Source organism: Barbatula barbatula, assembly GCF_947034865.1.
Source record: "Barbatula barbatula genome assembly, chromosome: 17".
NCBI lineage: Eukaryota > Metazoa > Chordata > Actinopteri > Cypriniformes > Nemacheilidae > Barbatula > Barbatula barbatula.
In genome coordinates, this window is record NC_136780.1 from 5,125,288 (window position 1) to 5,138,089 (window position 12,802).

General features: G+C 38.8%; 2 protein-coding genes across 3 annotated transcripts; one reads left to right on the forward strand and one right to left on the reverse strand.

The window, feature by feature from the left end:
- The first annotated feature begins 722 nt into the window (after positions 1–722).
- On the forward strand, positions 723–7,505 carry slc2a12 (solute carrier family 2 member 12). The gene is made up of 6 exons (XM_079477860.1): positions 723–1,201; positions 1,679–1,802; positions 2,687–4,081; positions 4,573–4,695; positions 6,207–6,339; positions 6,647–7,505. Exons 2-6 carry the CDS (start codon positions 1,697–1,699, stop codon positions 6,738–6,740), a joined length of 1,851 nt encoding a protein of 616 aa, XP_079333986.1. The 5' UTR covers positions 723–1,201; positions 1,679–1,696; the 3' UTR covers positions 6,741–7,505.
- Positions 7,431–11,050, reverse strand: tbpl1 (TBP-like 1). Of its 2 annotated transcripts, none has more exons than XM_079477861.1 (7): positions 10,796–11,050; positions 9,885–10,092; positions 9,600–9,682; positions 9,426–9,489; positions 9,241–9,344; positions 8,625–8,719; positions 7,431–8,079 (listed from the first exon to the last, which is right to left on the reverse strand). In XM_079477861.1, exons 2-7 carry the CDS (start codon positions 10,017–10,019, stop codon positions 8,000–8,002), a joined length of 561 nt encoding a protein of 186 aa, XP_079333987.1. In that variant the 5' UTR covers positions 10,020–10,092; positions 10,796–11,050; the 3' UTR covers positions 7,431–7,999. The 2 variants fall into 2 exon arrangements, with proteins under 2 accessions (XP_079333987.1, XP_079333988.1); XM_079477862.1 differs by having other exon boundaries at positions 9,891–10,092; positions 10,796–10,984.
- Between the last annotated feature and the right edge of the window lie 1,752 nt (positions 11,051–12,802).

The window sequence follows — 12,802 nt, forward strand, 5'->3', positions numbered from 1 at the left end:
GCATTTCATGTTCATTAATACAATGGTAAAACATTTTTGGACACATACAAAGTTATTTACGTGATATTCTTTCATTTTAATTGGATTCCTGTGTTAATGAGTATGGCAATCATCCTACTATGTAGGAAAGTACCATTTCATATGAAACAATATTCATACGTCAGCATTTTACAGTGTTAACGTTTTCTTGTAAATTAGCGCCCCCAACCGTTTGGAAACTCACTCAAAAAAAATCTTGTTCTTACACCAAACGTCTCTAGAATGTTTATAATTGTACTCATTTATTAATCGTATCATCTTCCCAATTTGCCAAACTGATTCAAACAGCTATTTGTTTAGCTTTTTGTCACCTTCGCTTCGTGTAATTGCACTTCCCTGGCCAGTAGATGGCACAAAATCATCGAGAAATCAACGCTCGTGTTTTTCGTATACAAATAGGAAAAAGGTCGATGGGTACTATTTATAATATTATTTGTACAAGCATGTAAATACATTTGCACGGTAAAGCATCATATCTGTTTATTGTACACCCTTATTAAAAAGCCTTTTACCTTGCCACTTACGCAGCCTATACATTTCAGCAGTTTACGAATGGTGTCTGCACGTTACGCAACCGAGCAGCTACATTAATCGAATAGATTAAACATCGAATGAATTATAAAATGTTCATTATACTTTAGATCGGGCTAAATAAATGAGTCGAACAACTCTCGCGGTGCTTTGATGTCATACTGGGACCAGTTGCGCATGTCCGCATGGAATGAATCTCTTCTATACATACTGACAGCGGAAGGGTTTGTATTCCATCCCTTCGTTCACAGACAGCTTTAATATACGTAACATATGTTGCGTGAACAAACTACGGTGTATTTGATTATAAATGCACTATTCTTGACGTTCACTGCTGATGTATTTTGCAAAAACAAACGAGACATGCAACTGACAGCGTGCAACATTAAGTCTAGAGAAGTAAACGCCTTTAACGTCAGATGAACATCACGTAACACGTTGAAAAGTTGCTCAAGTGCGTTTCTGCTTACTTCACACTTTCTGGTTCTTTTGACTAACGTGGGCGGAGTTTAAGTCGCTTGCGGCCAAAACAAGAAGCGTGTGTCGACCCAAGGACGGAACAGTTTCTGCCAAGCGGGTGTTGAGAACCGGTCAGCTGAGATGCTACCATAACGTTAAAGACACCGAAGAGGTAATAACGTGACTGTCGCGTCTTTAATGCGCTTGTTGTATGATCTTTAGCTCTTTTACTTGCTGTGCGTCTATACGTCAACAATACTGAAAATCCAAGATGGTCTATAACTGCATTCCTTTTTGGGACATACTGTTATACTTTGATATATGTTTACAGTTGCAGATAAAGTATTAAATGCATGTTAGGTTTGTTGCTTAGTATGAGTTTAAATTAACTTGTGTACACGTTGTTATTGGTGCTGTATGTCATTGCAGATCTTATTCAAATGTATATTTTGAGTTTTCCCAATGGAAAGATTCTTGTAGAAGTTGGCGGAAATGTCATGTTGACATCTTTGTTTTGTGTTCTGCAGCTCGCACAGAAGATATTTTTTACTATCATCGTGCAAAAATAGCGTAATGTCACCAGAGAGGTTATGAATGAATAGAACTGTTAAAGATGGATGTTACATATAACTGATCACATTGATTGTAGTTACATCACAAGAAGGACATGGATGCTTCGGAAGAGTCCATAAGGATGACCTCTGACCCCCAGAGCAAGGAAGCTCTGCAGGACGCACAAATTCACCTTGAGAAAAGCCCATCTGTGCAGTCAGGTAAGAACACTGTCACATAGGGAACTGACCTTGGAATTATACATTTCTTTCTGCATTCTGAGCAGTATTAAGATATTGAGCCTTAAAGCACTCCGGAACCAAATGAATTCCTGTGGCTAAAAAACGAGTCCTTTGGTAAAGCATGGTGCTTGCCACGCCATGATCATGGGTTCGATTCCAAAGGAAGTTACTGTATACGGACTATTGGACTGTAAAATTGTTTTGGAGTAAAGCATCTGCCAAATCCATTTAAATCAAAATTGTTGTATTAATAATAAAAAATACGTCTTAAGGAATATGTAACTCGTCTATAATTCATTTACGTCTGTCTGTTCCCTCAGGCGACAGGAGAATATGTCAAGGTTTGTTTTCTGAATGAACGGTATTCAACCGCAGACATGCTTTCTTTTATGGTACCGATATTGAAAATGCAATTTCATTGGATTTACTATCTGTAAACGTGTCTGGAAATAATCAGACTATCTAAAAATACAAGATATGTAAGACATATAATTCAAATCATAACTTATAAAAATAAAATTTCTGTCATTTATTCAACCTCATGTTGTTTTAAACCTGTATGACTGTATGAAATACATACAGAGGAAGTCAATGTGGGCCAGTGTTGTTCGGTTACCGACATTCTTCAAAATATCTTTGGAGTTAAACATACAGTTTATCAGGCTGAAATATAAAACTGTGTTTAGAGTGTCTACTGACTTTGCAGTGTTATTAAGAGAAATATAAGTAGTTGATATAATCTGAAGATACAGTAAGGTGCAAAGGTTTTGCGTTTTTTTTAACTAAAGTACATGGTGTCTTTCAAGCAAATAAATCATTTATTCCAGGGAACTGTGCAATGAATGTTCTCTCTTTCTCTTTAGGCAATGGTGCGGCGCTGGTGTTGTGTTCTGTATCCGTGGCATGCCTAAGTGGGTTGATGATGGGATACGAGATGAGTCTTATATCTGGAACTTTGCTTCAACTCAGGGAAGTTTTGACTCTCTCGTGTCCTAAGCAAGAGCAGGTCGTCGGGTCTCTGCTGCTTGGAGCCTTTCTTCTGTCATTGGGTGGCGGAACCATACTAGACCGCTACGGCCGTCGCTTTTCCATCATCCTCACGGCATGGCTGTGTGTCCTAGGCACCCTTCTGAGCGTGTGTGTAGTGTCTTTCTGGGCATTAGTGACGGGGAGAATGTTGGTAGGCATGGCTGTGGCACTTTCGGGTACCGCGTCGTGCCTCTACGCGGCCGAAGTGGCACCCGCCACCTGGCGCGGGAGATGTGTGTGTGTGTACGAGCTGATGGTCGTGTTAGGGATGCTGTTGGGTTTTGGAATGAGCTGGGCGTTCGCCGGGGTTCCAGACGGGTGGAGATTCACGTTCAGTGGAGTGCTGCTCCCCGCTCTACTGCAAGCCGGCGTCATGCCTCTGTTGCCGAGGAGTCCACGTTTTTTGCTCGCTCAGGGACGTGAGAAAGACGCGCATGCCACCCTTCTGCGTCTTCGCGCTGGCATCAAAGGAATGGATGGGGTGGATGAGGAGCTTCGGGCCATTTCCGTGGCCCTGGGGGCGGAGCGTCTACACAGCTTTCTGGACCTCTTCCGTTCCCGTGACAACATGTTGCACAGACTTTTTATTGGCGCTGCATTGGTTTTCTTGCAGCAGGCTACCGGACAGCCCAACATTTTGGCGTACGCGTCGACTGTTCTCAGCAGTGTCGGTTTCCACGGTAACGAGGCAGCGACTCTCGCTTCCACAGGGTTTGGGGTGGTTAAGGTGGGAGGGACCATACCTGCTGTGTTTCTGGTGGACAAAGTGGGACCTAAAGCTTTCCTGTGCATCGGCGCTGTTGTCATGACTTTGGCAACGATAACGCTGGGGGCCGTTACCATGCAGAGCCACACTCATGTGTCTAGCCTATGCATGGGGCCCATTAGTAACTCAAACCTTACTGTTTTGTGGATGGAAGATGAGACTGACTTTCAGACAAACACTCCACATGGCTTATACCAGAATGGACAATCCCGTCATAAAAGTAATAATTTTCTCATTAGCATTAATGACACGAAGGAGAATTGGATTTTAAATCAAACGAATGATCAAAGGACAGCATTTCTCAAGCATGCAAGCTCTCAAGCAGCTCAGCGTTCTGAGGATGACGGGTCGAAAATTGCACTTCAGTCTGTTTCTGTTAATGAGGTATCGCCCTCTCTGAAATGGATCTCCCTGGTCAGTCTGCTGGTGTATGTAGCTGGATTCTCCATCAGCTTGGGACCAAGTAAGATTAAGCTGGATTTCAAATGAACCTAGAACACAGAACATTACATTTTTTAAACATTCTAGGAATAAGACTGAGGCGACACTAAATGAATGGATATAATATGAAGAATATAATATGTGTTTTTTGTAGCCTAAGGGCCTACTATAAATCTATCCCTGACCTTAAACATTCTGTGACCTTAATCCCAAAATATGGACAAAGATCCAACATAGTTAGAAATTTATAATAATTTTGGAGATATTTATACATATTTATAATAATTTTGGAGATACATAACACTTAATTAAACTAAAAATTAAAATTAGATACATGATGAAAAGTTGGATTTGCTCATATATTTTGCAATTGTGAATCATTTGACAACTGCTAGTTTCTGTAATTCTATATTATGAATATTTTTAGGAATGAAACGTCCTTGTTGCCCATTTCTGTCATTTTATAACCATATCTGTTGCTCCCTCTCTGTGTGTGTGATTATCCATCTTTAGTGGTACATGTGGTTTTAAGTGCCATCTTCCCGACTGGCATCCGTGGAAAGGCTGTGTCTGTCATCTCAGCCTTCAACTGGGCAACCAATTTGCTGATATCAATGACCTTTTTGACCCTGACAGGTAATACACACATACACAGATCTAAGATCAGTAAAAGCAGTATTATGTAGTTGCATTATAACATCGCAAAGGTTATGGGTTTCATCCCCAGGGAATAGAGATATTGAATAACTGTACATTGAATGCAGTGTAGCTGTTTTGCTCTGGCATAAATTGAAAAGAATTAGAACCAAGAGGATTGAGGTTGTCTCTGTTTAGATGAAGAAGTTAGTTAACCTCTTCACATGGGCCCAACAGTGTGTGTTTGAGGTTTTTAGTACTTATCTAGATAAAGATCAAGTAACTGTTATGAGTAATATTTGTTCCTAAATTCCTAGGTTCATTGAGTGCCCTGTAGGTTGGTTTGTATGACAGCGTCTTCATTATACATAAACGTAATATTCAGGCAGCTAATACTTGTTTGGTCGGCTTTTTAGCCTATTAAAAACTCTTTGACCTAATTTGCATAATTTATCTTGCAGGAAATATGAAAATAACTGATTTAATCATCAGGGGATGCCAAGTGAGGTTGTCTGACATATTTTTCAACATTATCTTACAAGGAAAGAGATTTGTATATTTTAAGAGCAACCGAGCCGCTGCAGGAGATAAAGGGACAGTTCACCCAAAAAATTTAAAATTATGACATCATTTATTCACCCTAGAGTGGTTTCAAATTTGTATAAATGTCTTTGTTCTGATGAGCACCGAGAAAGATATTTGGGCGAATACTTGTAACCAAGCAGTTCTTAACTACCATGGGAAGAAAAAATACAATGGTAGTCAAAAGTGCCCCAGAACTTGTTGCTTTCCTACAATTTTCAGAATATATTTTGTGTTACAGAACAAAGAAATTTATAGAGACATTTTTTCTGATATGGTAGTCAATTGTGGCCAAGAACTGTTTGGTTACAAGCATTCCTTCAAATATCTTTCTCTGTGTTCATCAAAACAAAGAAATGTACACAGATTTGGAACAACTTGAGGGTAAGTAAATGAAGACAGAATTTTTGTTTTTGGGTGAACTGTTCCTTTAAGAGTAAGAGCAAGGCCTGTTCATCTAGCCACGGATCATTAACTTCACACCGTAAACAAGAAGAGTTGTTTTGATTCAAGTAACCAGCCTGGAAAAACCTTTGATCAATTATTAATGTTAGAATTTATCTTACAAGTGTTGTTCCCACAGTTTACAGGATGTACTCCAGAATAATATTAGCCTGCATTACATAAATAGCTTATTAATAGCTGCAGGATTTGCTTAAACAAAATATATTTTGAATCGGCACATGTATTATAAATAGTTGTAGCATTCCTATAGACTGAATTGGGACCACTTATCTCAGATTTAGAAGTGTGTGTAGAGGCAACTTGCCAAATGCTCATTTGGCACCTGTGGAGATGTTCCTGCAGAGATGGAATGAAAAACACAAGTTTGCGAACTTGCTTTTGAACGGTGCAATGACAAAAAATAAGTGTTTGTAGTGAAAAGGAAGTTTATTATGTTGACTTATTATAATGTTTCGTTCTCATAGAGCGGATCGGCCTGCCTAGTGTGATCTTCTCCTACTCTGCGATGAGCTTCGTGTTGGTGGTGTTTGTGATTGCATTTGTTCCAGAGACGAAAGGGCGATCGCTGGAACAGATCTCCAAAGAGCTCGCCATGAAGTGAGCACACACAAATATAAACTTTTTCAACTTGCTAGTTATAATTACAACATATGGGCTAATATTGGGGTTTACTCTTTACAGACCACTTCTGCAAATTTTTATAGATTAATAAAGATTGTATTATCAATAAGCTTTAACTGAGTTTTAAACATAAATGTTTTAAAAAATTTAAGCATTATTAACAGGACTGCGCATGTTCCTGCAACCTGTTCTACAACTGACACCTGTCACACACTGCATGCATCAGGGAGTTTCTTTGCTAAAGTGCATCACATGATGTTCAAGAGTCTGCATTGTTTTCTAGGAATCCTTTGAACACCAAACTGCTGTGTCATAGAGGACAGCCGGAGCCTAAAACAAAGTTCTCACAGGAGGAAAAAGCCCTCACGAACGTTTGACTTTTCATCTAGTGGAGTTGCAAGAACTTTGTGTGTGCAAAAGATTGTTCTTGGTACAGTCGGACAACTCAAAGGACAGCCAAACTTATGACTGTACTTATCAAGGTATCTGAGAGGGTGTCATGGAGATGTCATTTAGCTGAACAGTGTACCTTCCCATGGCATGATGGGTCAATCGAGATCTTAATCAAGCAGTTGTATTGTTTTTTTTCAAAAACATTTTTAAGACACTGATACGTTTTACAATTAACTTCTGTCACAACTGTTTGAAAATTGTGCAAATATAATCATGCCATGGTAAGTCAAAGCCAAGATCTGTGGCCTGATAATTAATTCAGTATTTGTCTACTGAGCCCTGCCGTTGTCACCTCCTAAAGTTGTGTCTCTTTAGCACAACGTGCATTATGTAATCAGATTATACATCTGAAATTAACAGATTATGTAATACAATGCAAAATATCTGTTGATTCAGAAATACAAGTGATCTTTGTCAACAGAACAAACAATGCAGATTTATGAAATAGAAACTTTTTAAATGATAACATGCTGCGGTGTCAAGTACTTTAAAAGTTTTATTGGTAAGCTATTTGCAAAACCCTGTAACAAACATAAATGGTGACTACTGCGGATGATTTATGGGAATCAGGTTTCAGAATTTATTTTGCAGACATGAAAAAAATGAGACAAATTAGTTAATATAGGGGTTATTTTATTATAAAATACAAAAAGTTTTTACATATTACATAAACGTGGACCAAACACTGGACCAAGAACCCAGAGTGTTTTTGTCCAACAGCATACACCAGATATACATCATCGGTTGTTTAAATGTGAAGTGTTTGCCCTCTTAATCCAGACGCCTGGTATCATTCAATGAGCCATAAAGAGATCACTAAAATCAAATTAGCTAAAAGTTTCAGTAAAACGTGATCTTAAACATCTGCCACTTTAACTTTGGTGTCCATGCATCATAATACAATTAGGTCAAGTGTTTATTAACTACACAATATCTGCAACACAATGTCAATGCACTAATGGTCCTCTTCTGAGCTTTAAGAGGTCGTCATTATTCGCAGTGGGGTCCAGACACCAAGGTCAATGTTCAAAGGCATGACTCTTGACAACACACGACCCAGACCCGCTTGGACGTGAAATGGCAAAGGCTGCCTTGTACACACATACAGTACAACAGTTACAAGCCTTAAAATGTTCAATGATAAGGTGCTTAATTCAAATCTGTGCCTATGACTGTGTGTGTTCTATGCCGGTGTTTTCCGACTCTCAAACAGAAGAGGATAAATCTGCTCCACTGCAGATGCCACATTCTGCACATTTGGTCCTAAAGAGGTAAAAACACAATAAGTCATGGCATTAAGCCTTTCTTATTCTTATTTTAAAAAGCTTAATGTTATTTATTATAACATTAAACAACATTACAAAATAAATGCAGCATTGTAAACTTTAGGCAACATTGGCATTACATTTTCTAATCTTCTGCTATGATAGCATAGCATGCCTCAAAGGAATAGTTCACCTTCAAAATGAAAATTCTGTCATCATTTACTTGTCATTTCAAACCTGTATGACGTTCTTCCGCAGAGAACAAAATAATACATTTAGAAGAATGCTGTTACATTGGTTACAAAGGAAGTGAATGGGGGGCTGTGCTGTTCTGTTACCAATATTTTGCCAAATATCTTTTTTTGTGTTCTGCAGAAGAAAGACAGTACTACAGGTTTGAAGTGACAAGAGGGCATGTAAATAATGTTTGAAATAATTTTTATGGTGTGGGTATTAGTTATCTGTATGAGCTTTATAGGATACGAATTTCCAAATATTTAAGGAGTGATGAAAGATAAAATGAAATATAAGACGTGTATTTACCCGTAACAGTGATATTGCCGGTAGAAAACACTTGTATTGTACTCCTGAGGGTTTTGATCCTGTATGATGCAGCTGGATGGAGTTCAGGTTCATAGCTAAAAATACACACACGCAAAAACACTTGTGAGACCACTGCTGCTCTCCAAATACAGGAGAACATGGTGTGCCGTTTGATGAACCAACACTTCTTATATTGCTCAATGCAGAATACACTTATTTCACCACTAGAGAGCGCTGTTCCCCTTCTACTAACAATGACCTTTGTTTGTTTAACCTTACAAGCAGTGTAATGACTAAAAATGTGTCAAGTACATTATACATTAATGATCTTTAAGGAAAACAGAAAGAACCTATAAGTGTTTCATTTTGAGTAGCTGAATATTCATTAGACTTTTAATAATATGTTTGCACGGTCCCTGTTGGAAACATAGTTAGCCCCCGTTTTGAAATGTAATTAACTAGAAGTCCAAGAAACATGTCAACACGTGTTTTGAGTAATGGTCGACCCATCTAGAATGTAGCTATACCCACTACTGAAACGCAATAGTACAATGAAAATTATATACTGTATTAAAAAATCGATTTAGAGGACCCTGGAAACAAAACCAAGTATTACCTGGCAATGGGCCTGTTACTCTTGGTGAACTCAATAAGACGGATCTGAAAAGGCATGGAGCACACTGCCAGCACATTTACTACCTTAAAGTCTGTGAAGCGCACCTGCAAAATTGAAAAAAACATTGGTACGTTTTCAAAAGCAGTCTACAAAATCATGAAGTAGTAATAAATTTGCTCAGTCACCTTGAATCCAATCTTCTGCAGACAGCGAGCCAGCCGTCGAGCACCCAATTTGGCCTCCTCCTCACTAAACAAAAATGCATGAAATTTACAAGTTAAATGAATACCTGGAACTTCCCAAGACTAGAATACAGAACAAACAATTCCTGTCATTAGAATTACAAATTGTGGAGAGACCTTGTTGCTCCAGTGCAAATAATTTTCCCTGACGACCATATAGAGGCAGTGATACGTGGTTTTCGTAGCTTCATCAGGACTTTCTGAAAAAGAAAAAACATCCGCAGAACATGAATATGCGTTAATGATTGGCCACATACATTTATCATTTCAGGCAACACATAATGCTGATATTGAAGCTAATCTGCTTAACCTAAAGTGCATTTAATTAATAATAATAATGGATAATAATGCAGAATATAGGAACTTAGAGTAATCTTCAAAGCTTTGAATATCTAGACTTACTCCTACTTCTGGTTTGTAGATCACATTAGTGCCTTCCAGACCGATAGTGCGCAAGTTTAGATGGCATCTGGTTCTGAAGACAGACACAACGTTGGTAATGATGATATCAAGCGCCACATCATTGCTGGGTTCCATGGGGCTGCTTTGTATGTGGTTGAAGCTTGACAATCCCTTTACAGATGCATGTCACAATCCAAAGCAGCACAACCTGCAATAAAAGATAAACAATGTTTTCAATAATGAGCCAAAAGCAACCGATTGCTTGTTTATTTCATTTATTCAAGTAGCATACTGTTATTACATAGAATGTGGATGATATATTCAGACAGGTCAGGATTAAATAATAATATTTAGGGGGTGTAATGTAATGCTTAAATACTTGACATGGTAACCAAGTGGTAATTCATTAACCTTCATTGTACCCTAAACAAAAGCCCTAAACCTCGGATCTTCTATATGCCCCCCGCAATATATGTAAAAAATAGGTTGAACAAGTCATCATGTTAGTGTTAAGTGTTCAGATCGTGACTGTTGTGAAATTGTTTCTTAATATTACGACAAAACAAAAAGTAACTTCTTCCAGCCAAGCATCAGGAAGTTAACATGTCACACTTGTGTATCAAGCCCAAACAACGGAGCTTAAATATGATAAGGAATAATTGTATTACAACAACGTTTGTTCATTTAGCAGCGCACCTTAAACGTAAGGATTAACACAACGCATAGACAAAAACATTAGGCGCGCTTGCTAGCAATTTAGCTTCAAAAACAAGTAATGGTGTTCGATTTTTATAAATCCAGCATAACTGGTCGACATCATTGCCGAAAGACCGTAAATTTGTTTTAGTAGAGATAGCGTTGTAGTTGTAACAAAAATGTACACACACTACGCTAATACAACTTTAACTTACTTGACTGATGAGAAGCGTTCAACGTTACGGTCGAAAATGAGTTCTTTTAAAAACGTGGACGGGAAACGTGAATAAAAACGAACGCAAGATCGTTTAAAACTGTAGTAAAATCAAATGAACGGAAGGAAGAGCATCACAAGTAAACAAAAGCGTCAACGCACATACAACACACAACCGGCGATTGTTGTCAAGGGTCTCTCAGTTCCTGCGCGAGACGGGGAAATGCCAGTTTGAAAAGAAAACAGCGCCACCTTCAGGACGGGATGACTATAGCGGATAAAAATCATAGAACTTCGACTCGAGGTAATTTGTTCATTTTACCGACTTTACTCGTCACCATTTTACATTAACAGCCCATATTTTAGTGTGATTGGTCTTCGGTAAACTGTGTTGAATTTTTCTTGTCAAGAGATGTGTGCTAGTCACAACTAACTAGCGTTACATATAACGTTTGTAGACTTAAACCTAAAGCAGTGTTTTACGAAACGTTTTATAAGAACGTAACCCCCCAAAAATCGTAGTATATAGGTCCTCATGTAAGCTGTATAGTTACTTTCATAGAAATGTCAAAAACTGAAAAAGACCAAACATTTAATTTTGAACAAAGATGGAGGCTAGCGCCTGAAAAGGATACTTGACTGGACAATGTATCTTTATGAACAGCATGGACAGTACTAGCATGCTTTTTGTACACTAGGGGGTGCGCACATCATTTGTTTTAAACCTGTGAGAAATCCATGAATTTTGACTTGGATAATATCTTGTGCCCCAAACGTCTTTAAAAGCATCTGCTCATCTGAGGATTAGATGTTAATGTAACATTTTCAATGATGTCATAGGGAATCTGCATCCACGTGGTAGGCTACTCATTAACAACTGTACATTTTCCATCTGTCTGATTGTATCGTCCAGAGATATTATTCACAGCTTTACACGGCTGTGTTTATTATGTCCTATCTCTGCTCCAGGTTTGGGGGTCAGCGGATTTTGTCCAAAGTGGATACATCTGGACAGATGCGGTTTCTGGAAAGGTGACAACAAACTTAAAGTAGCCACTCTAACATGTCTGAGAGAAGATGATCTAGCTGAGAATTTTCAGCTGTCTCAATGGAAATTGAACAGTGGCTGAAGATGAGCACACAAGCGTATTACTGAATGCAGTAATGTTGCCTGCATTTCATTTATGCGGATATTATCAGTAAGGTCACCAGAATAAAGGCTGTATTCCTTTGATCTTTCCCTAATGTTCAATAGAATGTGTTTACCAAGCCATTTAGATTGTATTAATTTAGGCTGGGATGAACTATGCATAACTCCAGAACCCTTGACTCTTCTCACTGTCTCTCTCTTTCCAAACTGGACGTTTCCCAAGCAAAACAGCACAATAGCTTCGGAGTGATTCAGTGCTGTTGTTTAGTCCCTCCTTGGTTACCAGATAGGCTTTGTGAAATCTCAAGGGCCTCTCTGGCAGAAATATACTGAAGTAAATAAAATAAATTGTGTGTGGAAAACCCTGTAGAGATGTCCAGAGCTGTTTACTATAAAGCCTGAGATTTAAAGCAGGTTAGCGCAGTGTCAGACCACAAGCGGCGTCCCCCCATGCCCACCCCCTTCCAGCCCTCACGCCGCACCCTCTGCTGTACTGGAACTTCAGAGTCTTAAGTGTGTTTATAGACTATAAAATAGAACTTAGCATCATTGAAATTCCCTTCCTGAGAGAAATAATGCACTGTTCATTAAGATAGAAGATACATAAACAGACAGAACAGACAGAGTAAACACATTCTCCATTACTCCCTGCTTCTCCGTGAGCCCAACCCTGACCACCAAGCTCCTCTTGAATCTTCTGTTTTCCTATCGTCTCATCTTTGGATGAGAAAAAGAACCGCAGCTTTTGCTCTGGTCACTTCCAGAACCATCATTCTCATTTACTGCAGTGGAACTACTAGGGAGGTCAGATGAAGAAAGTGCTATCCGTGTTGTGTTAAGTCTTCCTGTGGATCAGCT

Bases quoted from the DNA above. Each gene is read 5' to 3' on its own strand.
- tbpl1 (XM_079477861.1), bottom strand. From the start codon at position 10,019: ATGGAACCCAGCAATGATGTGGCGCTTGATATCATCATTACCAACGTT. The intron at 9,490-9,599 runs GTCTCTCCACAA...ATTTTTGTTTAG, and splicing joins ATTTGCACTGGAGCAACAAG to TGAGGAGGAGGCCAAATTGG. The intron at 8,080-8,624 runs GTAAATACACGT...TTACCTCTTTAG, and splicing joins CGGCAATATCACTGTTACGG to GACCAAATGTGCAGAATGTG.
- slc2a12 (XM_079477860.1), top strand. From the start codon at position 1,697: ATGGATGCTTCGGAAGAGTCCATAAGGATGACCTCTGACCCCCAGAGC. The intron at 1,803-2,686 runs GTAAGAACACTG...CTTTCTCTTTAG, and splicing joins AAGCCCATCTGTGCAGTCAG to GCAATGGTGCGGCGCTGGTG. The intron at 4,082-4,572 runs GTAAGATTAAGC...ATCCATCTTTAG, and splicing joins CTCCATCAGCTTGGGACCAA to TGGTACATGTGGTTTTAAGT.